This window comes from Thunnus albacares, chromosome 11, assembly GCF_914725855.1.
Source record: "Thunnus albacares chromosome 11, fThuAlb1.1, whole genome shotgun sequence".
In the NCBI taxonomy this organism is placed as follows: domain Eukaryota; kingdom Metazoa; phylum Chordata; class Actinopteri; order Scombriformes; family Scombridae; genus Thunnus; species Thunnus albacares.
The window spans coordinates 22,034,168-22,062,129 of record NC_058116.1 but is presented as its reverse complement, the minus strand read 5'-3'; the positions used below and the strand labels follow the sequence as shown (position 1 = coordinate 22,062,129).

General features: G+C 36.5%; 5 protein-coding genes across 5 annotated transcripts; 1 reads left to right on the top strand and 4 right to left on the bottom strand.

The window, feature by feature from the left end:
• Positions 1 to 109: 109 nt before the first annotated feature.
• rabl3 (RAB, member of RAS oncogene family-like 3) lies at positions 110 to 4,551 on the top strand. Its single transcript, XM_044365289.1, has 8 exons — positions 110 to 214; positions 829 to 920; positions 1,795 to 1,924; positions 2,025 to 2,139; positions 2,244 to 2,394; positions 3,051 to 3,122; positions 3,724 to 3,762; positions 3,928 to 4,551. Exons 1-8 carry the CDS (start codon positions 169 to 171, stop codon positions 3,982 to 3,984), a joined length of 702 nt encoding a protein of 233 aa, XP_044221224.1. The 5' UTR covers positions 110 to 168; the 3' UTR covers positions 3,985 to 4,551.
• LOC122991858 (granzyme B-like) lies at positions 4,480 to 7,069 on the bottom strand. Its single transcript, XM_044365290.1, has 5 exons — positions 6,470 to 7,069; positions 5,965 to 6,112; positions 5,496 to 5,631; positions 4,897 to 5,160; positions 4,480 to 4,729 (listed from the first exon to the last, which is right to left on the bottom strand). The coding sequence occupies exons 1-5, from the start codon at positions 6,519 to 6,521 to the stop codon at positions 4,577 to 4,579; spliced, it is 753 nt and encodes a 250-aa protein (XP_044221225.1). The 5' UTR covers positions 6,522 to 7,069; the 3' UTR covers positions 4,480 to 4,576.
• Positions 7,070 to 8,055: 986 nt separating this feature from the next.
• LOC122991855 (mast cell protease 4-like) lies at positions 8,056 to 10,097 on the bottom strand. The gene is made up of 5 exons (XM_044365288.1): positions 9,981 to 10,097; positions 9,566 to 9,713; positions 9,107 to 9,239; positions 8,510 to 8,770; positions 8,056 to 8,342 (listed from the first exon to the last, which is right to left on the bottom strand). The coding sequence occupies exons 1-5, from the start codon at positions 10,030 to 10,032 to the stop codon at positions 8,190 to 8,192; spliced, it is 747 nt and encodes a 248-aa protein (XP_044221223.1). The 5' UTR covers positions 10,033 to 10,097; the 3' UTR covers positions 8,056 to 8,189.
• Positions 10,098 to 11,705: 1,608 nt separating this feature from the next.
• LOC122991854 (mast cell protease 4-like) lies at positions 11,706 to 13,774 on the bottom strand. The gene is made up of 5 exons (XM_044365287.1): positions 13,606 to 13,774; positions 13,190 to 13,337; positions 12,710 to 12,842; positions 12,113 to 12,376; positions 11,706 to 11,945 (listed from the first exon to the last, which is right to left on the bottom strand). The coding sequence occupies exons 1-5, from the start codon at positions 13,655 to 13,657 to the stop codon at positions 11,793 to 11,795; spliced, it is 750 nt and encodes a 249-aa protein (XP_044221222.1). The 5' UTR covers positions 13,658 to 13,774; the 3' UTR covers positions 11,706 to 11,792.
• A 3,946-nt stretch (positions 13,775 to 17,720) lies between these two features.
• Positions 17,721 to 23,749, bottom strand: LOC122991852 (UDP-glucuronosyltransferase-like). The gene is made up of 5 exons (XM_044365283.1): positions 22,793 to 23,749; positions 21,340 to 21,471; positions 21,013 to 21,100; positions 20,479 to 20,698; positions 17,721 to 18,560 (listed from the first exon to the last, which is right to left on the bottom strand). Exons 1-5 carry the CDS (start codon positions 23,651 to 23,653, stop codon positions 18,278 to 18,280), a joined length of 1,584 nt encoding a protein of 527 aa, XP_044221218.1. The 5' UTR covers positions 23,654 to 23,749; the 3' UTR covers positions 17,721 to 18,277.
• Between the last annotated feature and the right edge of the window lie 4,213 nt (positions 23,750 to 27,962).

Sequence of the window (27,962 nt, the reverse complement as noted above, 5' to 3'; positions counted from 1 at the left end):
TATAAAAGCTACCTCAATAGCCAATAGAAGGGAAGATATTTTGATTGGCATCATCTGTAACGAATGAATTTGCTCTCTGTCAGATTGAGTAATTTATCGGAACCAATCAGAGAGACTCACAGGCGGGGCTTTCCACTGTTTTCTTCCGGGACATGATTGTCACCAGAAATGGCTTCTCTTGACAGGGTAAAGGTCTTAGTTTTAGGAGATTCCGGTAAGTTAATAACTGTTTTCGCCATTCAAACTTAAAATAAACATGTCTGCTTATTTGTATAGACATTTATTTATGCTGGGCAACGGTTTGCAACCTCCTCAACGTTTGTTTAAGGCACTTAAACTCTTGTCAAAGTGGCTCTGTAAACCTTCATACCTGACGTAAAATCGCCCTGTCTTCCAGTAAATTCGTTAAGGTGCACCACCAGGTGACCCATAATTTAGAAGCAATAATTACACATGTTATAATATATCAACATCTTCCACTGCCTACTTAAGTGGTTAATTTTTAATACCTACCATTGAAGTGAATAGAGACATGACTTCTGAATTAAAGTGACACCCAACAGCTCTTTAAAAAAGGAAGTATTTACACACGGACATATGTTTTTTGTTTTGTTTTGTTTTGTTTTGTTTTAAATGGAGGCTTGAGTTTTTAATCATATCAAGTGTTACGTCTTATTTGTTGCAAGTAGCAGTAGTAACTTTGTAGCATTATTTTTGTAGCAACATTGAAAATGACTGAAAGCTACATATTATGAATATTATTAAGGCAAATATTATGCATATCATTAAAATTATTAGTGCTTCACTTACCTCTCTTGTCTTTTGCAGGGGTGGGAAAGTCTTCCTTAGTCCATCTGCTATGTCAGAACCAGGTTTTAGGAAATCCATCATGGACTGTTGGCTGCTCTGTAGATGTACGGGTAAGCAGAGTGAACGTTTCTTAATGTGTCACACAATGTAATTGGGATAAGATGTGAAACTATGCTGCTGGCTTTTGAAGAAACTCCAGATATGCAGTGCTGTATATACTTGGTCACACAACAATCTTCTAAATAGATTTATCTGTAGACATTTTTCCTATTATATCAGGGATATACCGTTTTTGAATTATAATAGCACAAATCTAATATTGTGTTCACTTTATTTGAGCATTGTCATGCCAAAACAAAAAAGAATAGTTGTTAGAAATATCACAGAAACTGCTATAATGATGATGATTAGTTGTTTGGTCTATAAAATGTCAGAAAACGGTGAAACATGTCAACCACTGTTTTCCAAATCCCACAATGACATTCTTAAATGTCTGGCTTTGTCCCGACCAGTGGTCCACAACTTCAAGATATTCCATTTACTGTGATAGTGGACTAAAGAAACAAGAAAATATTAACTTTTGAGAAGTTTGAATTAGAGAATTTGGACATTTTTTTCTTAAAAATGACTCAAAGTTGATTATCAAAATCGTTGATTAATCAGAATTAATTCAGTAGTTGACAACTGATTGATTAATCGACTAATTGTTGCAGCTCTAGTCAAAACATCAAAAATTCCCTTTGACGGCATGTTTTAGTGGTGAACATATAATACAAAATGGATATGTAATCCTACAACTTGAATTATAACCATAATATCAGAAATGGAATACACTGGACAATATCTGATTGATATTAGTTTAGATATATGAATGATCTGATACAATATATTAATGTCACATAATAATAAGCATTGCACTTATATGTTACAGATGCTTTAGAAGAATAAAATAACTGAATGGTCACAATAACTTTTCAACTACAGGTTCAGGACTATAAGGAGGGAACCCCGGAGGAGAAAACCTACTACATTGAACTGTGGGATGTTGGAGGATCTGTTGGCAGTGCTAGCAGTGTCAAAAGCACCAGAGCTGTCTTTTACAATTCCGTTAATGGTAGAGCTGGTTTTCTTATACATTTATAGATTTAAAGAAATTTTAAATGATAAAGTTTGCTATAATTTTCTCATTTTTGTTATTTTCTGGATTCTATCAGGAATTATATTGGTGCACGATTTGACAAATAAGAAATCCTCTCAGAATCTCTACCGCTGGTCACTAGAGGCTTTGAACAAGGATTCCTCTCCAACAGGAGTCATTGTCTCAAATGGGTAAGTAGACGTGTGTCTTGGTATTGTTTGTTTTCATTGAGTGGAGAATAACACACTGAGACAGTTGTCAAAATTAAAGGAAAAATATTCTTTTCTCCCTGCAGTGACTACGACCGAGAGCAGTTTGCTGAGAACCCAGTGCCTTTGTTGCTGATTGGCACCAAGTTTGACCAGATCCCAGAGAACAAACGCAATGAAGTCCTCACCCGGACAGCCTTCTTGTCAGAGGACTTCAACGCAGAGGAGATCAATCTCGTAAGTCAACTATATTTAATCCTTCAAGCTCTGACCTTAAACCCCTTTCAGATGTGGAATCTGTACCATTGATGGTTATTTGTTAATATAACACATTTTTGGCATTCAAACATGGGTCTATGTTACAGAAATCTTCCATGAAAAGGTTGTTCAAATATGACAAGACTGTTACGAATAAAGCTACAATGCTTGAGTGGTGTTTAGCAGTTGATCCTCACCATAGGGGGCAGCAGTAAGATGGACAATGATACAAAGGAAGAACAGTGTTATCAGTTCTCTCACATGCTACATAGCAGATGATCTGAAAATTTTGCATTTGAGTGACCATCATCATCGTCCCTCACTTGATTCTCATTAGACTTACCAACCATGTAGACAATTTTTAAGAAAGAAAATCTAAGGGACTTGTAGTAGTTTTACCCAAATGTATATGACTTAAAAATCAATGACTTTGGTGGCACCTAGTGGTAGTATCAAAGTAGATACTGTAACAGACAGCAATGCATGGAAAATTTTCTACAAACAAAAACCTATGCTATCAAAACAATTTGAAAGATGCTACTATCACATACACATTTTACACATACAGGCTTCCGCTAAGAGACAAAAAAACCTTTGTTGAGGTTTGTGGCTTTAGTGCTATTTTATTTTCTCAGGACTGCACCAACCCAAGATACCTTGCTGCAGGCACGTCAAATGCAGTGAAACTTAGCCGATTCTTTGATAAGGTGAGAAAACCAGAACTCTGTAATGCAACACGCAATTATTTTCTGTTTCTGTAGAGAATGTCTCCACAATACAGTATGTCAAGATTACTGAGATTACAAGATTACTTTTTATATATTTTTACTCACATCTCTGCGATGTGGATCTGTAGGTAGAGCAGAAACCTCCAACGGCACCGGGTGACAAATCTCAGCCTCAAACCAGTATTACATTGAGGGATGTAGTATAACAATATTTTTTGTTGGTAAATTGGTTGTCAGTGTGAATATTACAGTACAATATACAGTATAACAATCCAAAATGACAACTTTGGCAGACATAATTACCTTCTTAAAATAAAAATGTAAGACTAAGTTTAACATTTTACATAGTTAAATAATAACATAATTTATAACCTACTCTTTGTAAGAAAATAATGACATTTCCTGATGAAATATGTAAATGTGTCTGACAATGAACTGAAATAGCAATCAAGTGGTCATCTTCAAAAGTCATTTTTGTGCAAAGTTCCCTCTTTAAATGTACACAAGTGTGTGAGTTTTATATTAATGTAGATTTAATGTCAACTTAAATTCTATCCTATTCTAACCTATCTCTAAACAGGTAATAGAGAAGAGATATTTCACAAGAGATCCAAGTCAGGTGAGTTTTGCATTTCCAGCCTTTATTTCAATTATAAGAAATAAGAAAACTAAATCACAATGTCATTATGATAATATTGGTAAAAAGACCCCAAAATAACAATTCAGTTGTGAAGGACTAAGGTTTTCATTTTAAACCAACACACTCCTTTCACTTTCTCTACAGATGACGGGTTTCACAGACAGAAAACGGTTCAACTTCAAAAGTTTGCACTATGACTGATAAACTGTGAACACAACAGCAGTTTTCTGTGGTTTGACATCCTTTTACAACACAATTCAACCATCACACTCACTCACATACTTTCGATACCTGCCTCCCAGCAAACCCCCCACCTACCCACCACGTATTGACTGCTATTTCTCCTTCATGAAAATCATTCCGAATGTGTATGTATTCTGCAATTTTTTCTTTTATTTCCAATAAGATTCAAACATATATCACAAAAACATTGGATTCTTAACTGATGTAAAAAAATAAACATAAGCATAAGCAAAGCAATTTTCAAAAAGGAACAAGTCTGAAATGAAAACACAGGCTTTTAACATGGTGTTAAAGGACAGAGGCAGATGATGAATGTACAGTGTAAATTCTGTGTTAAATTACTCAATGTCACATTTTTTCCCCTGATTTTAAATAATGCATTCTATTGTATTTTTTTCTCACATGTAAAACATTCACATGTATAAGCTTCATGATTTCTTTTTTCAAAACTAATTGATTTTCTAAATGTTTGCTTGCTTAATTTAATAATAAAGTGAAGAAATGGAAGCATTCTTGCCCTCTGAATAGTGGCTCTGGCTCACACATCCCCCTATCCCTGCATCACTTTCTTAATCCAGGGAAGAAAGAAGTGGATTTTAGTGAAGACATGGGGATGCTCGGGATTATTACAATCTTTGAGGTCGGTGAAAGCTGTTATCCCTTGAGGCTTGGTGTTGCAGATAAGTGGTCCACCAGAATCACCCTAGAAGAAAGACAACAGAAACACATGATTTAGTAGTCCATGAAAAGATTACACTTGTTTTACATGAATAAAGGAAACAAGTTTGTGAAATTTTCTGTTCGCAGCATTACTGGTGTATTTTGTTGTATTTAATATTCGGTGGCTTATTTGTTGGTCTGGTTGATCACCTGGCAAACGCCTCCATCCCTTTTGGTAAATGTGGTGCATAGCATTCGTTCACTTTTGAAGTGTGTTTTCCATATGTTTTCGCACTCGTCACTGTCTTGAATCTCCTCCTTGGTCTCCCTCAGTACATCTGACATAGTTCTCTTCTTGTCTCCAGTTAAGCCCCAGCCAGCAACAGCACACTTAATGTTGGCTGGAATTTTTCCGTCTTTCTTAGGAAGTCCAATGGTCTTCACATACTTATTAAGTGTGGCTTTCTTTTTTAACTGTGAAAGAGAACAGAGTCAGAACATCATTTGTTATTTTGCACTTTTTGGCACAACACAGTAAACTCATGTATTAGGAATTTCAGTTTGTGCTTGTCTTTTTAAAGCCACATTGAGATTTTAGTTTTAGCATCGAATCCTCACATCCTCATCTGCTTTGTTGCAAATGTGTGAAATTAGTGCAACTTTAAATCACAAAAAAGACACTGTGAAAAAATGAAACTGAAATGATGGAATTAACTGCAGCTAAATATTATACAACATACTTTCCAGATTTCAGTTTTTTAAACACATAAGTGCATCTTCGATATAGAATTTACAGAATTTTAGTTTACCTTAAGTAGCATAATGTCATAATCAAATTTTCCGGTGTATTGTGGATGTGGAATGTACTCCGCTTCGATCCGTTGCTGACTTTTCTCTTCCTTGGTTATGTCATGTGCTCCAAGTACCACCGTCGTTTGCTCAGCACTGGCAACCATGGGACAAAAATAATGTAAATCATTTATTTATACTTAGCACTTAACACTTTGTAAGGGACTTGAAAACATTTCAACGTTGAAGTAAGAATTACTGACAATCAAAATTGTGTGTTGCATTAATGTAGTGGTAAAAAATTGTTTCAACCTCAAGCTAGAGCAGATACTGTATTTCATTATATATCATGATGTATCATTAATATGTCGCAAATCATTTAAAATCTATTAAAAATATAATAAACACAGGCTTATTTAATCCTTGTGCTGCTTGTGCTACAAAATTCACTTCACTTTATGCTGCTGCATTAATGTAAAATAAACTCACTATTTGCAGTGTGCTGCAGTTAGGACAAAGTCCTTCCGAATGAGTATCCCGCCACATGTATGGTGTTCACGGATCTGCAGTGATGCCATGTAGGGTCTGGAATGAGGCTTTGCAACCTTACCGCCCACTATGCTGCTCTCCATAGCCCCTGACATGAAGAGACGGTAAAATGAATACACAGATTACAAGATATAAAATCCTCAGCAGCCAAATTATTACAGATTGAGACTATCAAAATTATGCTTTAACCCAATCTAATCATTATCCATTAATAAGGCCTCTTTAAAAAAAATTACAGATGACCCTAAAAATAAGCTGTTATCATTATTATTATTATTATTATTATTAGTAGTAGTAGTAGTAGTAGTAGTAGTAGTAGTAGTAGTATTGTTATTATTATTATTATTATTATTATTATTATTATTATTATTATTATTATTATTATTATAAAGATTATTTAGAGTCACTTTTCAGTAAATTTGAAAGGAATTTCATCTGATCTTACCAGTGAGGGAGAGCAGCTGGAAGACAAATATAATGCAATATGCATGTATCATGGTTGCTGCGCAGGAGTGAAAGTTGAACAGTCTGTCTGGCTTTGCTGCCCCTACCTCCTTTTGTAGTCAACCGTCCAACTCCCACCACGGAAACTTTGTGGGCAGATGACAAAGTCTTGCATAGAGGGGCTGAGATCACACCTTTTTCACTGCAGCAGAAGCAAGACCCTCTTGTGAGATGATCAAATTACGTGTGTTAACCTTTCATTTATGTTGCATCCACACAGTTTTGTTAAGTCATTAATAATCGTATTGTTGTAGTACTTCACTGCTTACAGAGTTTAAGTCTATTTGTGCCTCTGTTTGCTGGATTATGGTTTTATGTTGCAGTGAAAAAATAATGAATAATGAAAGATTTCTGATCAGATGTTCACCCATCTACTACTGGCCTGAAAAATTCCTCAAACTAACCTGTGACAAATCATATTTCAATAATAAACTGTGAGTGATCATTTTAAGATGATAAGAATTATTATACACATGCTCGACTGATTCTTTTTCATTGTAGGCTGCATTTACTCTGAAAGAAAAGGAAGTGTGGTAAGAGGTCAATGGTCATGTGGAAAGTGTGTATTAATACCACATCAGTTAGCATTTTCCTCTGCAATATTTTAATTTAGTCTTAAGACTTAAAACAAAGTAAGCATGCAACATAACTGAGCCTGATAAGCCCAGGCACTTGTCTGCTGGAGGTCTATGCAGGCCTACATTGTACTCAGACTTTGTGGACTTCTCAACCTTGGTGTAATATGCAGAGGGTTAATTAGATTAGGTCCATTCAAGCTGTTAATATTAGTTGTTAATTTTCAACAACCAACAAGTAAGCATTTACTAAAGAAAATGCCAGTGGGTGTTTGTATGACTCAACATGCTACGTCACACACACTTGATCCTGGAACTTGGAAGAATGATGTCTGATTAACTCTTCACACAAGTGTCTTTTTGATGAAAAAAAAGATGGCTTGAGATGAGTTAAAATATCTAATAAAAACAAGAGCAGCAAGGGATTCACAAGAGATAATAAGCCTCATACAGCTTATTGTATTCTTTCTGCTGTACACCAGATGGAGCTACAGATGATTCAGTGTGCATAAGATACATTTGCCTGTGGGCTTTTACAACACAATTCAACCATCACACTTACTCACATACTTTCCATACCTGCCCCCTCGCAAACTCCCCACCTACCCACCACGTTTTGACTGCTATTTCTCCTTAATGAAAATCATTCTGAATGTGTATCTATTCTGTAAGTTTTTTTTAGTTCCAATAAGATTCAAGCATAAATCACAAAAGCATTGGATTCTTAACAGACTTAGAAAAATAAACATAAGCAAAGCTGACCAAACTTACACAAGAATTTACAAAAAGGGACAACTCTGAAATTAAAAGACAGACATGTTGTTAAAGGACAGAGACAGATGCTATGAATGTACAGTATACATTTTATGTTAAATTACTCAATTTCACATTTTTTCCCTGATTTTAAATAATGCAATCTATTGTATTTTTTCTCACATGTAAAACACTCACACATATAAGCTTCAAGATTTTTTTTTCAAAACTAATTGATTTTCTAAATGTTTGCCTACTTAATTTAATAATAAAGTGAAGAAACGGAAGCATTCTTGCCCTCTGAATAGTGGCTCTGGCTCACACAACACCCCCCTATCCCTGCATCACTTTCTTAATCCAGGGGAGAAAGAAGTGGATTTTAGTGAAGACATGGGGATACTTGGGATTATTACAATCTTTGCGGTAGGTGAAAGCTGTTATCCCGTGAAGCTTGGTGTTGCAGATAAGTGGTCCACCAGAATCACCCTAGAAGAAAGACAACAGAAACACATGATTTAGTAGTCCATGAAGAGATTACACCTGGTTTTCATGAATAAAGGAAACAAGTTTGTGAAATTTTCTGTTAGCAGGGATATTGGTATATTTTGATGTATTTAATAGTTGGTGGCTTATTTGTTGGTCTGTTTGATCACCTGGCAAACCCCTCCCTCCTTTTTGGTAAATTTGGTGCATAGCATTCGTTCACTATTGAAGTTTGTTTCCCATATGTTTTTGCACTCAAAGCTGAATTGCATCTTCTCCGTGGTCTCCCTCAGTACATTTGACGGATGTCTCTCATCTCCAGTTAAGCCCCAGCCAGCAACATCACACTTAATGTTGGCTTTGATTTTCTTGTCTTTCTTAGGAAGTCCAATGGTCTTCACATACTTATTAAGTGTGGCTTTCTTTTTTAACTGTGAAAGAGAACAGAGTCAGAGCATCATTTGTTACTTTGCACTTTGTGGCACAACACAGTGAACTCATGTATTAGGAATTTCAGTTTGTGTTCATCTTTTTAAAGCCACATTGAGATTTTAGCTATAGCATCGAATCCTCACATCCTCATCTGCTTCATTGCAAATGTGTGAAATTAGTGCAACTTTAAATCACAAAAAAAGACACTGTGAAAAAATGAAACTGAAATGATGGACTTAACTGCAGCTAAATGTTATACAACATACTTTCCAGATTTCAGTTTTTTAAACACATAAGTGCATCTTTGATATAGAGATTACAGAATTTTAGTTTACCTTAAGTAGCATAATGTCATAATCGTATTCTTTGTATTTTGGATGTGGAATGTACTCCGCTTCGATCCGTTGCTGACTTTTCTCTTCCTTGGTTATGTTATGTGCTCCAAGTACCACCGTTGTTTGCTCAGGACTGACAACCATGGGACAAAAATAATGTAAACCATTTATTTATACTTAGCACTTAACACTTTGCAAGGGACTTGCAAACATTACAACTTTGAAGAAAGAATTACCGTACAAAAAGTGTCAATCATCATGTCTGTTGCATTAATGTAGCGGTAAAAAATAGTTTTAAGGAAATTTCATAGTGTTGTTCTTAACCTCAGGCTAGAGCAGATACTGTATGTTGTCATATATCCTGACGTATCATTAATATGTCACAAATCATTTAAAATCTATTAGATATAACAAACACAGGCTCATTGAAAAGCATTCAATGATGTAAAATGAACTCACTGTTTGCAGTGTGCTGCAGTTAGGACAAAGTCCTCCCGAATGAGTATCCCGCCACATGTATGTTGTCCACGGATCTGCAGTGATGCCATGTAGGGTCTGGAATGAGGCTTTGCAACCTTACCGCCCACTATGCTGCTCTCCATAGCCCCTGACATGAAGAGACGGTAAAATGAATACACAGATTACAAGATACAAAATCCTCAGCAGCCAAATTATTACAGATTGAGACTATCAAAATTATGCTTTAACCCAATCTAATCATTATCCATTAAGAAGGCCTCTTTAAAAAAATCACAGATGACCCTAAAAAATGCAATTATTATTATTATTATTATTATTATTATTATTATTATTATTATAAAGATTATTTAGAGTCACTTTTCAATAAATTTGAAGGAATTTCATTTGATCTTACCAGTGAGGGAGAGTAGCTGGAAGACAAATATAATGCAAAATGCATGTATCATGGCGCAGAAATGAAAGTTAAACAGTCTGTCTGGCTTTGCTTCCCCTACCACCTTTTATAATCAACCGTCCAACTCCTACAACGGAAACTTTGTGGGCAGATGACAAAGTCTTGCTGAGATCACACCTTTTTCACTGCAGCAGGAGCGAGACCCTCTTGTGGGATGATGAAGTTACGTGTGTTAACCCTTCATTTGTGTTGCATCCACACAGTTTTGTTAAGTCATTAATAATCTTATTGTTGTAGCACTTCACTGCCTACAGAGTGTAAGTTTATTTGTGCTGCCTCTGTTTGCTGGATTATGGTTTTATGTTGCAGTGAAAAAATAATGAATAATGAAAGATTTCTGATCAGATGTTCACCCATCTACTACTGGCCTGAAAAATCCCCAAAGCTAACCTGTGAGAAATCATATTTCAATAATAAACTGTGAGTGATCATTTTTAGATGATAAGAATTATTATACACATGCTCGACTGATTCTTTTTCATTGTAGGCTGCATTTACTCTGAAAGAAAAGGAAGTGTGGTAAGAGGTCAATGGTCATGTGGAAAGTACGTATTAATACCACAGTAACCACAATGCAAACAAACACCTCACACACTAAACTACACACACACAAATAAGGCTGTAATTTCTAAGAATTGTTTTTCATCGCCAGAATGAATTTGATTGTTTTTAAAAAGACAACCTGAGTTAGCATTTTTCTCTGCAATATTTTAATTTAGTCTTAAAACTTAAAACAAAGTAAGCATGCAACATAACTGAGCCTGATAAGCCCAGGCACTTGTCTGCTGCAGGTCTATGCAGGCCTACATTGTACTCAGACTTTGTGGACTTCTCAACCTTGGTATAATATGCAGAGGGTTAATTAGATTAGGTCCATTCAAGCTGTTAATATTAGTTACTAATTTTCAACAACCAACAAGTAAGCATTTACTAAAGAAAATGCCAGTGGGTGTTTGTATGACTCAACATGCTACGTCACACACACTTGATCCTGGAATTTAGAAGAATGATGTCTGATTAACTCTTCACACAAGTGTCTTTTTGATGAAAAAAAAGATGGCTTGAGATGAGTTAAAATATGTAATAAAAACAAGAGCAGCAAGGGATTCACAAGAGATAATAGGCCTCATACAGCTTATTGTATTCTTTCTACTGTACACCAGATGGAGCTACAGATGATTCAGTGTGCATAAGATACATTTGCCTGTGGGCTTTTACAACACAATTCAACCATCACACTTACTCACATACTTTCTATACCTGCCCCCTCGCAAACTCCCCACCTACCCACCACATTTTGACTGCTATTTCTCCTTAATGAAAATCATTCTGAATGTGTATCTATTCTGTAAGTTTTTTTTATTTCCAATAAGATTCAAGCATAAATCACAAAAACATTGGATTCTTAACAGACTTAGAAAAATAAACATAAGCAAGGCTGACCAAACTTACACAAGAATTTGCAAAAAGGAACAATTCAGAAATTAAAATACAGACATGTTGTTAAAGGACAGAGGCAGATGATATGAATGTACAGTGTAAATTTTGTGTTAAATTACTCAGTTTCACCTTTTTTTCCCTCTGATTTTAAATAATGCAATCTATTGTATATTTTCTTACATGTAAAACATTCACACATATAAGCTTCAAGATTTTTTTTATAAATGTTTGCCTGCATTATTTAATAATAAAGTGAAGAAATGGAAGCATTCTTGCCCTCTGAATAGTGGCTCTGGCTCACACAACATCCCCCTATCCCTGCATCACTTTCTTTATCCAGGGGAGAAAGAAGTGGATTTTAGTGAAGACATGGGGATACTCGGGATCATTACAATCATCGCTGTAGGTGAAAGCTGTTATCCCGTGAAGCTCGGTGTTGCAGATAAGTGGTCCACCAGAATCACCCTAGAAGAAAGACAACAGAAACACATGATTTAGTAGTCCATGAAGAGATTACACCTGTTTTTCATGAACAAAGGAAACAAGTTTGTGAAATTTTCTGTTAGCAGCATTACTGGTGTATTTTGATGTATTTAATAGTTGGTGGCTTATTTGTTGGTCTGGTTGATCACCTGGCAAATGCCTCCCTCCTTTTTGGTAAATGTGGTGCATAGCATTTGTTGACTATTGAAGTATGTTTTCCATTTGTTTTTGCACTCAAAGCTGAATTGCATCTTCTCTCTTGTCTCCCTCAGTACATCTGACATAGTTCTCTTCTTGTCTCCAGTTAAGCCCCAGCCAGCAACATTACACTTAATGTTGGCTGGAATTTTTCCGTCTTTCTTAGGAAGTTTGATGGTCTTCACATTCTTATTAAGTGTGGCATTCTTTTTTAACTGTGAAAGAGAACAGAGTCAGAACATCATTTGTTATTTTGCACTTTGATGCACAACTCAGTAAACTCATGTATTAGAAATTTCAGTTTGAGTTCGTCTTTTTAAAGCCACATTGAGATTTTAGCTATAGCATCGAATCCTCACATCCTCATCTGCTTCGTTGCAAATGTGTGAAATTAGTGCAACTTTAAATCACAAAAAAAGACACTGAAAAATGAAACTGAAATGATGGACTTAACTGCAGCTAAATGTTATACAACATACTTTCCAGATTTCAGTTTTTTAAACACATAAGTGCGTCTTTGATATAGAATTTACAGAATTTTAGTTTACCTTAAGTAGCATAATGTCATAATCGTATTCTTTGTATTTTGGATGTGTAATGTACTCCGCTTCGATCCGTTGCTGACTTTTCTCTTTCTTGGATATGTTATGTGCTCCAAGTACCACCGTCATTTGCTCAGAACTGACAACCATGGGACAAAAATAATGTAAATCATTTATTTATACTTAGCACTTAACACTTTGTAAGGCACTTGAAAACATTACAACTTTGAAGTAAGAATTACTGTACAAAAAGTGTCAATCATCATGTCTGTTGCATTAATGCAAAATTTCTGCATTAATGCATCAATAAAAAAAAATAGTTTTTAGTTTTTCATAGTGTTGTTCTTAACCTCAGGCTAGAGCAGATACTGTATGTTGTCATATATCCTGACGTATCATTAATATGTCACAAATCATTTAAAATCTTTTAGTATATAACAAACACAGGCTTATTGAGAAGCATTCAGTGATGTAAAATAAACTCACTGTTTGCAGTGTGCTGCAGTTAGGACAAAGTCCTCCCGAATGAGTATCCCGCCACATGTATGGTGTCCACGGATCTGCAGTGATGCCATGTAGGGTCTGGAATGAGGCTTTGCAACCTTACCGCCCACTATGGTGCTCTCCATAGCCCCTGACATGAAGAGACGGTAAAATGAATACACAGATTACAAGATACAAAATCCTCAGCAGCCAAATTATTACAGATTGAGACTATCAAAATTATGCTTTAACCCAATCTAATCATTATCCATTAAGAAGGCCTCTTTAAAAAAATCACAGATGACCCTTAAAAATGCAATTATTATTATTATTATTATTATTATTATTATTATTATTATTATAAAGATTATTTAGAGTTACTTTTCAATAAATTTGAAAGGAATTTCATTTGATCTTACCAGTGAGGGAGAGCAGCTGGAAGACAAATATAATGCAATATGCATGTATCATGGTTGCTGTGCAAGAATGAAAGCTGAACAGTCTGTCTGGCTTTGCTGCTCCTACCACCTTTTGTAGTCAACCATCCAACTCCCACAGCGGAAACTTTGTGGGCAAAGTCTTTCTTGCACAGAGGAGCTGAGATCACACCATTTTCACTGCAGCAGGAGCGAGACCCTCTTGTGGGATGATCAAGTTACGTGTGTTAACCTTTCATCTGTGTTGCATCCAAACAGTTTTGTTTAGCCATTAATAATCTTATTGTTGTAGCACTTCACTGCCTACAGAGTGTCTTTTTGTGCTGCCTCTGTTTGCTGGATTATGGTTTTATGTTGCAGTGAAAAAAATGATGAATAATGAAAGATTTCTGATCAGATGTTCACCCATCTACTACTGGCCTGAAAAATCCCTAAAACTAAGCTATGAGAAATCATATTTCAAAAGAAGCTGTGAGTAATCATTTTTCGATGATAAGAATTATTATACACATGCTTGACTGATTCTTTTTCATAGTAGGCTGCATTTACTCTAAAGGAAAGGCAGTGTGGTAAGAGGTCAGTGGTCATGGAAAGTATGTATTAATAACACAGTAACCACAATGTTTTTGCACCTATCACACCCAATTACTCATTTACTCATTACTCAATTTTTAAGAATTGTTTTTTTTTCATTGCCAGAATGAATTAGAATTTTGCTTTTAAATAGACAACCTGAGTTAGTATTTTTCTCTGCAATGTTTTAATTTAGTCTTAAGACTACAGATAAGAAGAAGAAAGAAACAGAAACAAATAAATCAAACAAAACAATAAAAGGCCAATAAAACCGGAATATGTGGATAAAACAATAAAAGGTCATTAAAACCAGAGGATGCGTTACAGTAAGGAAAGGAGCTGATAAAATGCCAAGTTGTACAAATGTGTTTTTAGCAGTTTTTTAAAACTAGCTTCTGAGTTAGTCTCTCTGATATATCTCAGTAGAAAATTCCATAATTTTGTGGCACAGCTGAAAAAAGCAGCATCCCCAATTTTCTTATGTGCCTGATTTCCAACCTCTAAAAGACCAGCAGCAGAGGACATAAGGACATGTCGGGACAGTAACATGTCAAGCTGTCTATACAATACACATTACCCTACAGATGGCAGTGACATTCACAATACATGTGTTTTCCAGCAGCACATTACCATGCAATGGAGGAAACTGTGCTCATGTAGGGTTTTGAGCAGTTTTGGTGATTGTGGAATTTTCTAGGGATTCCTAGAAGGCTTGATACACCAAGTGCTGGTGTTAATGGGCCAGTATAAAAGTGATTTTGCACAGATGGTTGTCTGTCTGGGCACAGTTGGTGGTAATGCTCATCTTTTTGTTTGCCCTGATATCTTGCAGTGTTGTGGAAGGAAACTCATAGGATTAGATGTCCAGACAATGTTCTCCCAGTATTCCTTTGAGTAGGTGCAGCTGAGGTTTTGATGGAGGAGAGGATTTCCATTATGGTGTAACATTAGACCAGGATTGGTTGTGAAGTATTACAGTTTCTCAGCAGCCATAGACAGAGCTCTGTGGGGCCATCTTGATAAGGTGGTGTTCTCATTTCAGTCGAGGGTGTTGGTGACAACATTCTCCAGAAGCATGAATGGCTCAGGTGGATTTGAAATTGAGCCATTGATTTGCCGGGGAGAGCAGGCAGGCACCCTGAGCAGTCAGTCCTCATTTCATCAGCTTCTAATCTGTGCAAGAAGTGGATAGTCTAGTACAAATTAATTGTGGTTTTATTATGTGTTAATGAGTTGGAACTCATTGAATTTCAAATGAAGAACACTTAATATGACTGTATTATTAAATGTAACTCTGAGAAATTATGAAAAGGAAAATTTAGGATGTATACTGAAACATGTGAGAATTCTTGCTTAAGTTGCCACATGTGCAGTTTGTATAAGGCAGTTTCTTTAAGGCAACCCACAGACGTTTACGGACATAAACAGGAAGATGTGCAAAGTATTACTAGAGCAATAATGTTTCCACCCGCATTACCCAAACCTCTGCAAGACAGGCAGACAGGGTAACCAACACTAAACACTCTGCAGCTGCTGTGGTGTGTCAATACCACAGACTAAAAAAATGCAGGTGCTAGTGTAGCTATTATTTCAGTAGTAAAGAGGGAGCAACACTCAAACTAAGACTACAGAGGCACTTTGCGTTGTTAATTATTTTACAGTACTTCGATATGATAATATTAAAAGTAATACTAGTGAAATGTCTGGTGTGCAGTTGGTGTACTGTTTAAAACATTTAGTGGGCATAAATAAATATTTAATATTCTGGCACAATTTCATCAAGCTCACTGTCAAACTCTGCTCAGTGACAAAAAATGACTGCTGTCGCCATATTGAATTCAACTTTAACCTAAGACACTGGGGATGCAGTGAGCTCTAAAGTGGCAAGTGTCAATGCATAAATGTATTAATAATAATCATAATAAAAACAATACAAATAATTGTGAGACTACATAGCTTTTTGTGATTTGTCTGTACAGGTTAGGCACATAATGAGCCCCCCTCCCAAAAAAAAAAAAAAAAAACCCATTAATGCTTCAAATTTGAGAAAGCTACACAAAGTATGGTAGTTCTGTTCTTCCAGAAAAAGAAGATTAATCAAAAATGACACAGTTTTGCTGTTCAACTTACAATGGAGCAGTTCCCAACAGGCCTTTCTTCTGACTTTACCCTAAGGGTAAATTTCAAAATTTGTGCCTGACATTTTATACTTTTTACTGTATGAATGTCAAAATTCACTCTGTTTTTCATCCATTGAACAATTTTGTTGTCTGGTGTATAATGACAATGGGACACATTTTTTCACGTATTCATGTGAAATTATATTTAATAGTGAGATTATTCCAGTTTAGCTCACATAAATGACTCCAATGAAGTGCAGGTAAATTTCACTGAAGTCAATACAACCTCGCTAGAAGATGACACATATTTTCTTCCTGTCTCTCTCTCTGTGGCTGGAGAGCCGTGCTGCCACAATGTTGATGGAGCACGGAGAATTAAAGAATTGAAGCAAACAATATATCCACATAGCTTCCACATAAGTCAAAGTCCGAGTGGACAAAAGTGAAGACTGACTCCCATAAAACATTCTTCAAGGCAAGATAATTGGCTGTTAGATGATGCATCTACGCAGCTTTTACTCATCAGCAAACTTGCAGAAGTAAAACTTACTGAAAGGTCACTGGTTCAAAGTCTTGCATCACTTTGTAAATAACAGTGAACAGCACTCTACTTCCCTAATAACAGCTTTTGGGTGCTCTTTGGTACATTCCTGAAAACTACTGCTCTCTGGCAAAATGTGACGGCAGTTGTAGTTATCAGTTTCCAGGTATGACATTTGCTTCACCAGACAGTAATCCCTCAAGATATTGCAATTAAGAAGAGTGATTTGTCAGTAAAATGTTGTAGTTGAAACCTGTAATAAATATTTTGGGCCACTTGGGGGCAGCAGAAACAAGCTGTAAACACAACACTGACATTACCTTAACAGTTACCTACACATCCAGCAGAGCAACATTAGCATTTATTTGGAGTTATGATGAATGTAAGTCCAGTATTCCCTGTCCTTTTAGCTCAGTTTTTTGTCTCCACTAACTCCTGAGGGAAATACTTTGCTCTTTAGCTGCAAAATGTTACACTGTTTTCACCATCTAGTCAGTAACTTTGTCTATTTGCTTTTAAGTGCTATGCATTGTTTTAAGAGCCTTTTCACTGAAAACAGCTGTCTGCTGCGACTGAAAATGACAAAACAGTAAATATTTGGAACGGTATAAAACTCCATATAAAAAGAGCTAGAGGGACTGCAGAGTTGGGTGATCATTCTCTTTGGGTAGATAATACAAGTTATCTGATCTGATTAGATGAGTCATTCTCTGAGGGTTCAGATGTGTTGTTAGCTCTTGTTAGCTATTAAAAATATTAACAATATGGCACCTTGGTCAGCAGATTGTTGGGCAGATAAGTTGATTATCTAAACACATCAGTCTTATCAATGTTTAGGCTAAAAGCAGAACACAAATGAATCCTATTTGATCTTTTCTTTATTAGTGAGACACCAACTTTTGGGGCATAAGTTCAGAAAAGTGATCAGCTGTGGACCCCCGTATGGCTGCCAAAGGGTGTCATATTTCCTGACATGTTTGGTTACAGGAAAAGGTTGTCAGACCATGTGGTAATAATAAAACAATAAAAAGCCAAGTAAATTATTCAACCATTTAATAACCAAAATTACCCCCTAAAACCATTTTCATGCCAAGCGGAGGACTCGACAACAAGAGTCTAATAACTGGAGAAACTTTAAAAAGAGGAAATACCTAAAGCGTTTTTCTTGCCCTGTTATAAAACAAAAAACAAAAAACATTACATTTTTGTGATGATTTGGTTAAAAAACAATTTTTTTTAGCATTGAAGTTTGTTTCTTGAGAGGACACACACACACACACACACACACACACACACACACACACACACACACACACTACATACAGTGTATCAGTATGAAATATAATTGCAGTGTTTCAACTTCCATTATTCACTTCATCACAGAATTTAGAAAACCTAATCAATGTTGTATTTAAAAACTCTACTCTGATTTTCTCTTTGCAGTCCCCTTTCTGCAACACTTGTGGGTGCAGAACAAGCAGCATTTGAGAGTCACCCACAGAACAGTTATGAGAATGATGAGCAAAAAGCCAATGACATCCAGGCTGTGATACTGAATCCAGTTCAAATCATGTGCGGCCACCCTTAGATGTGCGGCTCCTTTGTGTCTCATAACAAACTCAGTCCAGAAAACAGCCAGGTCTAAAGGCTGAACAGGACGGTCCAGGTGTATCTTGGACAGCTTCACTATCTTCTCCTTGTATCTGGGGAGAGATAACATTGTGGCAAAATAAAAAAACAGTAAATGATATGATCTCCAGTTAATGATAATCAGAAGACCTACAGTATATCCTCACATACATCACTGTTTATAGCATAAATATGTCAAATAAGATGTAAATATCAGTCTAAAGAAACAGTAGGTAAACTATTTTGAATAATAATAAGATTACTTAACCCCTAACAACAGCAGCAACAACAAACTGGTAACTCTAAATTTGTAGGCTATTAGATACACCCTAGACTGGAAATGACTAACTAATACAAATAACTATACAACTGGAGAAAAAGAGAAAGTGCCTAAAGTATATTATATATATATACATATATATACATATATATATATATTACTATATATCATTACTGCAGACCATCTCCATGAATTAATCTTCTTATGGAATTAAATAAAAATGCTACAACTGTGCAAAAATGTTCTTTTTAAAAACTTTTTCATTTGTTTATCATGTTGAACCAGTACATCAGTACATATATTATGTAATAATAATGAAAGATTTTAGTAAAAATTTGTATTCATTTCAAAAAAATGAACTAGATGTTGTGATAATTGGAGTTTTTAAAGACTTTGCAAAACCACACAGGTGTTTTCACTTATTCATTCTAATTAGAACTCTGCTCAGGATGATGTTGGTTGGAGTTACGCTGGGAATTACATTCACCAGGTCACCAAACTCCAGAATGATGGAGGTTTAAGAGCCTGGTTATGCTGGAAAAGAAATAAGTCTTATGATGTTTTGTGTAATTGAGGAAGGAATTACACATTTGGGTAGAGACTTGATAATCAAGTGACGTCTGGGAACAACCCCTTGATCAACAATGTGCCAACTGTGTGTCTGCCCTGCCTTTTGACCCCTGCTGATTTGACCTTTTTGATCCTGTCTAAATGCAGTACCCCCTCCTGTTTCTGGCCTTTGATTTCATCTGTCTGGGAGAGTCAAATTCACAATCAAGTTGACCCTTGATCTTGCCTTTGTCACATTGTAAGGTGTGAACGCAAACGTGTCCTTCCTTCCTTTTGATCTGATCACAATTCCTTTACCCACAACTGTATTTGCATATAGTCTGATCACTACCTCTCAGCCCACTGTATAACTGTTCCTCTGCCCTCTGCTCTGGGTCAGTCTACGGTCTCAGATCTTCTCTGTGTCAGTAAAGATCTGAATCTATCATCTGGAATACTAATAAACCGCCACCACTACAGCAAACTGTGAACAAGGACTTGAGTGAATTTCAACGTAATCAAATGTGTTTATAGCTGTTCCAAATGGCCACTCTTGAAGGCAGATTAATTTAATAGTGTCATTAATAGTGTTGTGCTTTGTTGTTCACATGAACAGTGAAAGAAATAGTTTTGTAATGAGTGAAAAAAAGAGAGCAAGAGATGTTCTGTTGCTAGCTAATAAAGTCATAAAATGGCAGAAAAAATACATTTAAAGAAATTGGCTTTGTAAATGTTGTATGAGGAAGGAAACAATGTGTTTTGGTATGAAACACTGAAAGTTAACATACATTTTGTTTCTGTACAAAACTCCACAAATTATCAAGATAGCTAACAGGAGAGAGAGGAGTCCCATTACAGTCCAGATAAGAGGTCTAATCAGGCAGCATAAGTGAAAACACCTGTGTGGGTGGACCATGTGTGTGCAGTGACATGGCTGACAAACGAATACTGAAAATATATTATATTCCAATATGTAGATAAACACACTTCATCCTCAAAACAATTAACAACAAAAGTCAATATTTATTATTTTTCTCAGTCCAGGTTTTCTTAATTTTACTTGCCTTATTTGTATATATTCTTTTATAGTGATTAAAAAAAAAAAATCCATATAGCCTATGACTAAGCGATAATTATCTTGAATTCATATCCAGATGTCTTACCTTTTGTCATGGATTATTTTATTTAGTGCCGCCAACAGGCTTTCAGTTGTCATATCATAAATACCGAGTTTCTCTGCAACACCGCGGACCACCATGCGATGTGCATTGTCTCCCTGGTCCCCAAACAGTGGAAACATCAACATGGGAACAGCATTACAGATACTCTCGTAGATACCGTGGGTACCTCCATGAGTGATGAAGACCCTAGCCTTGGGATGAGCTGAGGAACACAGGAAAAGCCACAAGTATAGGTAAATGCCGTATTATGATCATTTGATATAATCAGTTAAATGTGCTTTTAAAATGACACTCCAGAAAATGTGTCCAAATGAACTTAATGTTATGTTGAAGTTATGTAAATATATTTTAAAAAATGATAAAATAAAAGCATTAAATGAAAGTGAGGTAACATTTGAAGAAAATTATTCAATTATCTTTTAATTTAAGAATCTTTAATGTTCTATCACTGTGACTACTATCTAAAACACATACAAAAACAATATATTTTGATTAGTTTGAATGGTATGAACATACCTAGGAGATCATTCTGAGGTAGCCACTTCATAAGTCTTACATTCTTGGGTACATTGTCAGGTATCACTCCAGTGTATCTCCACACAACCTGAAACATATAATACAATTCTATGTACAAACTATTTATGTAATGATTGTTTGACATTTTTCAGCAAGGCAAGGCAGGGGACATGGTCTTATCACTTAGTCTGGCTAGGGCATTGAGTGTGAAAAGAAAAGAACAAATGTCAGTCTAATCAATGTAATCAGTAGCGATTTGCAGAGACTGATGTCGGTGATCTGATTGAATCTGAATGAACTGTTTTAAACTGTTAAAGTGATTGTTACCCTTTGTGGAATTTGCCGAAAAGCCTCAAAGAACTGTTTAGCCTTCTCCTCAGGCATGCTGGACACTACTGAGCCCAGGGTAAAGACAATAAAGCCGTCGTCTCCTGAGCCATCCACAAACTCCTTCAAGTCCTGCAGGGAGGTTGGAGCAAAAATGAATTTTAGAAAAAATCTCAGTTTTTAGGGTATATGGAAGTTGATCAAGTAGGAAACAACTGATATTGGAAACTTACATATCTCTACATATGCATATAGTAATCTCACAGCAAATAGCATATGGTGTATTGCACTGGTGTCTTGGAAATTTTTTTCAGGCTTTGACATTAACAGATTAAAATGTGCAGCAGAGTTGAAAATAAAAAAAAAAACATTGCTTTTGTTAAGTATTTGATACTCGTCAACACAAATGGGCCCCTCACTTCCTCTCTACACATTCCATGATTGAGATGTTCCATCTTTCACAGTGTTAAGGGCCAACTCATGACAAATCATAATAAACAGTCAAACTAATCATTCCAGCATCAGTATTTTGCCCTTGAGAGTTCTTGTTAAACATTTATGTCCCTATTTCAGTTCAAAAGTGTAAAGGCTTTCTTTCCCCAAGACAAAATGAAGGAAATACTTTGCAGACTCCACAATGTATGTTATGATTATTTTATGTATGGGATACAAAATAATACAAGGAAACAAGGGACTCGTCTATACTTTGACACAGCTGTTTCCTGTCTGTCTTCGCAAGCATTAATGCAGAAATAATCCTGGAATCTTTCCCACTTACTATGTGTGTTGCCAAAAACACTTTTGTAGTGCTGACTCATTCACACTGCACAAAAAACTAAACAAATAAATGTTTTTTAGTCTTTTAAGCCATGAACAAAGACATCTATCATTTAAAGCTGCATTATCTTTTTTATTTTATGAAATTTTTTGGCTACTTGGGGTCAGAAGAAATCCACAACAGCTGAAAAACGTATATCTTGGACATAATCTCATCTTATAAAGTTCTTTTGGCTAACGTGAGCAAACAGTTACCTGTTTACACATCAGACAGACATGGAGCAACATTAATTTGGAGTCAAATTTATGTTGAATATTTACTCCCCTTTTAGTGTTGGTCTTGTCTAACTGCTGAGGAAAATATTTGGCTCTTTAGCTGCTAGATGCTCCAGATATGTTTAGTCACAATTTGTCTGTTAGAGCTTTTTTTTTTTTTTTTTACTGAAAACTACTGCTGCTGAAAGAAAACATAAAAGATTAATGACTTAATTTTCTGAAACTGTGATGTCTGTACACTTTTCTGTTTTTCAGTGTAGTTTTTGTATTTCATTACATCAAGGTTTAAGGGATTTGCTTTAGCTTGACTCTAAACAAGCAAGTATATCTGATTTGCTTTAAGTGAATCCAGATGTGATTCATGCTTGTTTACTCTGGCATACATTCTTTATATACTCACTGCTGGCAGAGGAGCTTTCTTCGCACAGTTGATGCCTCCAATAAAAACCATGTTGGGCATGACAGGCTTGGGCCATTCAAAAGTAAAGTCATATCTGAGAAGCCACAAAGCACCATGGCTTAAAAGATCCTTGTAGGTCATGTTGTCTCCCAAATACCGGCTGACCAGGTCCCCAAAGTGGGCATACATTATGCGGCACAAGTAGGACTCCACAAGACGCATAAACATGTTCTTGACTCTCTGTGGGAAGGTCATGGTGTCTGTTCCACCAGAGAAGGACACAGGAACGTAGGAAGGAGGAGAAGGGCATTGGTTAGCCTTTGTATCCAACTCACATGGAAGTCCACGCAGGAAATAAACAGCTGGTATGGAAAAGACATGAGCCAGGATGGAGCCGCAGGGAAGAAAGGGGTCTGTTAGCATAAGATCGAAGCCCTCTCCCTGCATTCGACTCATTAGAGGTTTGTTGTTAAGCAAACTCTCACAACCTTTCGCCTGAATAGAAGTAAAGTTAATCAAACGTTGCACATTGATAAACATATCTGTGATTGCTGGTGGCTTGAGGAACACTCCATCCCTGAGCCCGTTTAAATTTTCGTCCAGCTCAGCTTTGGTGTAGGGCACTTGGTAGATCTCAGTCCTGTAGCTCTCTGAGCCTCGGATCAACAGGCTGCTTTCAGGCACCAGGACCACAACTTCATGGCCCCTGTGGATGAGCTCCTTCACCAGAATCTTCATGCTAAGCCAGTGGCTCCCATCCACAGGCATAACCAGCACCTTCCCCCCCTGAACGGGCCCCAGACTGAGGCAGCACAGCCAGGCCATCAGCCCCAGTGTAGGAAACCACACCCCGCTGCTCATTGCCTCCTCTCTGGTTTGCAAGCTGACTTGTTGTAAGGACTACTTGTGGCTGTTGTTAAGAGGTGGTTTTATGTGTGTGTGTGCGTGTGAGTGAGTGAGTGTGCGTGTGAGTGAGTGTGTAATTTCTGTAGGAAGCTCAGGCTGCGATATCACACGAGATGTTACGTAACCACAGGAAGACAGGGAGAGCGAGATTCCCAGTGGAAGTTGTGGTAAAGTCTAGCAGTCTGACTTTGTCTCCAGTTAATCATTCTCTTATGTGACTTTATATATACTTTGCACGCCCTTTATATTGTAAGTTGTGAGTAGTTTTGTTCTCATGGTACGTAAAGTAGTGCAATAGAAGTACTATATATACAGTGTTAGTCTCTTTGGTGAAACCAAAAGAAAACGTTTTTCTTTATTCAATTTGTTTATCATGCTACTTTCTTTATGAAATGTATTTTACTTGCATTCAATTTCTGCTTGTATTCGTATGTGTTTTCTTCAGCTGTGGATTAAAGATCAGTAAGACTTGCAAGTCATAATAGCTTTGCTTCCAGCTTGGACTGCTCATTGATTTGTTCAAAGCAGTGTAAAGTCTCTGTTTACTTTGGCTGTTCCTTTCTCTCCTCCCCCTGAAACACAGACACATGCGTGCTTAATGGGCCATTGCGTGAGCTGTCTTTTTTTTCAACTCTCTCTAGTCACACACATATACCTATAACCATTGTGTGAGAAGACCAGTGGCGTGCGAAGCCTTTCGTAGGAGGAACCTGACACCCTCCTCTTTGGAGGGGGTGATAACATCAAAACAACAATGTAATTCATGGAATTTTAACCCTGGTTACAACTTGCTTTACCTTAGGAAACCTTCTATGAAAGTAACTGTTGTACAAGGCTCATTGCATGGCTTCAAAAAGATCCAAGGCACACTGTAGGGTTTGTGCAGAATTAAAATGCCTTTATTTTACATGGCAATATGTATTTAACATGACCAATGCGTTGCGACCCGCATAAGTCTTTATCAGTGTCATTGTCAGAGGTGGCTCACATACCGACTGTAGATTGTGTTACACTAATGAGTTGAGTGGGAGGATGGTTCTCTATCAGTGTGCTAGCCTATTGATCAAAAACAAGGAAGTGATGAATCATCAATAGAAGGGAGAGGGAAAGAAGGGAAGAAGAGAGAGAGGAGAGGAGTGAAGGGGAGGGGAGGGGGCAAACCTGAATGTTAAAAGGAAGATAGATATAATGTGGCTATCAAGTCAAAGTGGACCTAATCCTTTCCATATGTACACATGATAAATTCATCAATCTATAGCCTGGTCCACATTTTTCTGTTCATGACTACAAGCACATATTGACTACAAAATCATGATCGTCACCAATAGTTCCTTATATTAAAATACTTTTTTTTCATTATTCCTGGAGTAATATTTCACAAAACAGGAGAAAAGTCTATCTCATCATTAAGACTGGGTATTTCATTGCTTTCCAAAAGGTCTTGTATCAGAGTAGTCTTTTTAGGCAGTCGCCCCCTCTAATGTCCTTTTCAGCAACTTCTAACACCATAACTTTCAGTGTTTTAGAGTTTCCGTGTCCCGTTCACACATAATGTGATGCTGCAGCATAATCACTCCAGTCTATAAACAACTTACATAGTGGCAAAGTGTCTTATTTGACATGTGTGAGATGTGCTCCCGTCTTGAAAATGATTGGTTTTCATGACATTATCACAATGAATCAACAACAACAACTCCCACATTTAAAAGTTCCAAGGGGCTTTTGTAGCTAGGTTGTTCATGTGGGAGGGGGAAGATAACTCTGTACCACCTTGTCCCTCAGGGTCTGAATGAGAACATATGTGGTTCTGTGTTTTATACAGGCTGACAAGATGTAGAAGGTATATGGTGTTTTGCATAGTTCTGGCATAAAGCATGTCTTAATTATTGTTATTCAAATATGACTCATGATAGACGAGGACCGAAAACACTTCTTTGAGCCTTATTTGAACTGATGTGGTTTTGTTTGTGTTTTAGCCACATGCTAAACAAGCACATTTCCAGAAACTAGAATATGTCACTTGTCAAATGAAGCCTAATACATGCATCATGGCCTTACAGTTCTTCAGTTATAAGCTTTTCCATTTGGGTGTGCCAAATAGGCAAACATTCTATAAAAAGGGTAGATGTTAAGGGGTTAAAGCAATATAATTTAGTTTTAAATTTGATTCCTAGCTTAATAAAAAAATAAGTTTATTTTATGGAATTTTTCACCTTTATTGAAAAGTCATCAACAGAATCATGGGTAGAGAGAGGGCTACAGCATGCAACAAAGGTCTGTGGCCGGAATCGAAATTGATTATGACCGCCTCGCCACATTAAAACATTTTTCACTTCGTTTTGTCTACACTTGATCTGACCACAGGAGGATGCGGGCAGAGTGTTGTTAGTGTCATCAGCCAGTTTAGGGTGTGACTTTTTATCTTCAGGGAAGAACAGGGTGACCAGGTTCATGTCCATTCCTGTGTTGTGTTGCTGTCATGGTTGGATGTTCCAACACTAACCATCACCACTTTAAGCCTACAGCACTGTCTTACACCGGTCACTTTGCAATAACAACGTCAGCAGTCATGGTTCAGTCACAATGCTCTTGTGCCCTCAGAAATGCTTTGACAGCACTCAAAGCCAAAACAGAATCATTAATGTTGGCTTGCAATTACATATTTAACTTATGGAGACAGTTTTGGTTAAAATGTATCTGTTCTCTCTGAGACAGACAATGGAAAAAAATGTGGCTGAAATACTTCCTGTGTAGACACCGTGTATATAGATAGCATAAGTATGTACAAAGGTCACTTTCTTTGCAATAACAGAGGTTACAGTGTGGAACCTTCAAACCACATATAAACATTGTGTCTTTTTTTAAGTCTTGCTCATTTAGATCAGGCTATTTTAACTGAGTGTGAGATTCTGAGATGTATTTTTGATCTTTTACATATTTTTTCACTGTATTTTTTTTTTTTTACCATAAGACAAGGTGGGGAACTTTTCATTCCATAACCACAATACAGATCTCATGTAATTAACACTTTTAGCTCCAACTATGTATTATCATGTGTAGCTCATAGAGAAGCTGTATATACTGTTAATTAAATTAATCATTAATGAAATTGTAACATGCTCATGAACACTGAGGAACCAGCAAGAAAATTAACAAGTCTTACAACGCACCGACCACCTGATATAATGTGCCATTTTTGGAAAATAAGAAAACACTGTGTCTAATTCATCTGTTGTAGGCAAGATGCCTGTCACTAATATCTGCCTCCACAACCAATTAAAAAGTCATAATTCATTACTCAATAATGCAGTATAAACCACTTTTTTTTTTTTTTTTGTAAGTTGAGTATTTCATGACAAAAATGTTTTCATTCACTGTGGAATTTGAAACAAGAGAAACAAGAGAAACATCTGATTTCCTAACTGCTTTGAAGACACACACACACAAAAAGAAAAAAAAACAGCCTTTTATAAGAAACTATTGTGCTAAAGTTTTGATGTTCCTGCAGAACTGTGAAGTGACTGTAATGCTCAACCAGATGGTGGTGCCAAAGCTGTAAAAACACCCCCAAATGGATATTCCTGTTGGTTTTCTGTAACATTCATCATCAATCCAGGGGTCATCTCCCTGTACAAGACTATGCTTTTCATCTCACTAAATATGCAGGCACTTGGGACCATTCTTATCATGGTCAATCAAAAAGAGGATTGTGACATGAACTGAATGGTTTAAGGATTTTCTGTTCTTTAACAAGCTAATGCTGTCATATGAAGAGATGTATATTTCAAATTCTCTCCTTGTTTATCTGAAATTTCAAAGGACAAATACAGTTATTTATGTTTTATAAGTGTGCTGATAAAATAATGAGTGGAACTATAAAAATTGACCTGTTCTAAAACCTGGGTGGTAGAAGTTCTTATCACTCAAAGCTGAATTGACTGATCCTACAAAACCTTGATGCATTTATGTAAAGGATTCCAGCAGAAATCCATGTGACTATTAATCAGTTAGATGATGTTATCAACTAACTATGCAGAGGCGTAACAGTCCTGCTGGCTGAAGTCCAGTTCATAAGAAAGGTTAAAGTTAGCTGGATGTGTGTTTTCTTCCACTTCATAACATTTGTCACTTAGATGCCCAGGCCATTTGCAGCTAACAGATCATTAAAAGTATTTGCAATACGCAGTAAGTGAGATTTAAGTGTTTGCAGTTCACAGATTGTGGCTTTCTCACTTTTGCTTAAGAGGAAAGCTGATAAGACTTT

Coding starts and splice junctions, on each gene's coding strand:
- LOC122991852 (XM_044365283.1), bottom strand. CDS start 23,653: ATGAGCAGCGGGGTGTGGTTTCCTACACTGGGGCTGATGGCCTGGCTG. Junction 21,472..22,792: donor AGAAAGCTCCTCTGCCAGCA/GTGAGTATATAA, acceptor ACCTCCCTGCAG/GACTTGAAGGAGTTTGTGGA. Junction 21,101..21,339: donor TTCGGCAAATTCCACAAAGG/GTAACAATCACT, acceptor TATATGTTTCAG/GTTGTGTGGAGATACACTGG.
- LOC122991858 (XM_044365290.1), bottom strand. CDS start 6,521: ATGATACATGCATATTGCATTATATTTGTCTTCCAGCTGCTCTCCCTC. Junction 5,632..5,964: donor ACTGCAGCACACTGCAAATA/GTGAGTTTATTT, acceptor CATGGTTGCCAG/TGCTGAGCAAACGACGGTGG. Junction 4,730..4,896: donor GGGATGGAGGCGTTTGCCAG/GTGATCAACCAG, acceptor TCTTTCTTCTAG/GGTGATTCTGGTGGACCACT.
- rabl3 (XM_044365289.1), top strand. CDS start 169: ATGGCTTCTCTTGACAGGGTAAAGGTCTTAGTTTTAGGAGATTCCG. Junction 921..1,794: donor GCTGCTCTGTAGATGTACGG/GTAAGCAGAGTG, acceptor TTTCAACTACAG/GTTCAGGACTATAAGGAGGG. Junction 2,395..3,050: donor ACGCAGAGGAGATCAATCTC/GTAAGTCAACTA, acceptor TTATTTTCTCAG/GACTGCACCAACCCAAGATA.
- LOC122991854 (XM_044365287.1), bottom strand. CDS start 13,657: ATGATACATGCATATTGCATTATATTTGTCTTCCAGCTGCTCTCCCTC. Junction 13,338..13,605: donor CCAGCTGCTCTCCCTCACTG/GTAAGATCAAAT, acceptor TCTTCATGTCAG/GGGCTATGGAGAGCACCATA. Junction 12,377..12,709: donor ATGACATTATGCTACTTAAG/GTAAACTAAAAT, acceptor TCTCTTTCACAG/TTAAAAAAGAATGCCACACT.
- LOC122991855 (XM_044365288.1), bottom strand. CDS start 10,032: ATGATACATGCATTTTGCATTATATTTGTCTTCCAGCTACTCTCCCTC. Junction 9,240..9,565: donor ACTGCAGCACACTGCAAACA/GTGAGTTCATTT, acceptor CATGGTTGTCAG/TCCTGAGCAAACAACGGTGG. Junction 8,771..9,106: donor ATGACATTATGCTACTTAAG/GTAAACTAAAAT, acceptor TCTCTTTCACAG/TTAAAAAAGAAAGCCACACT.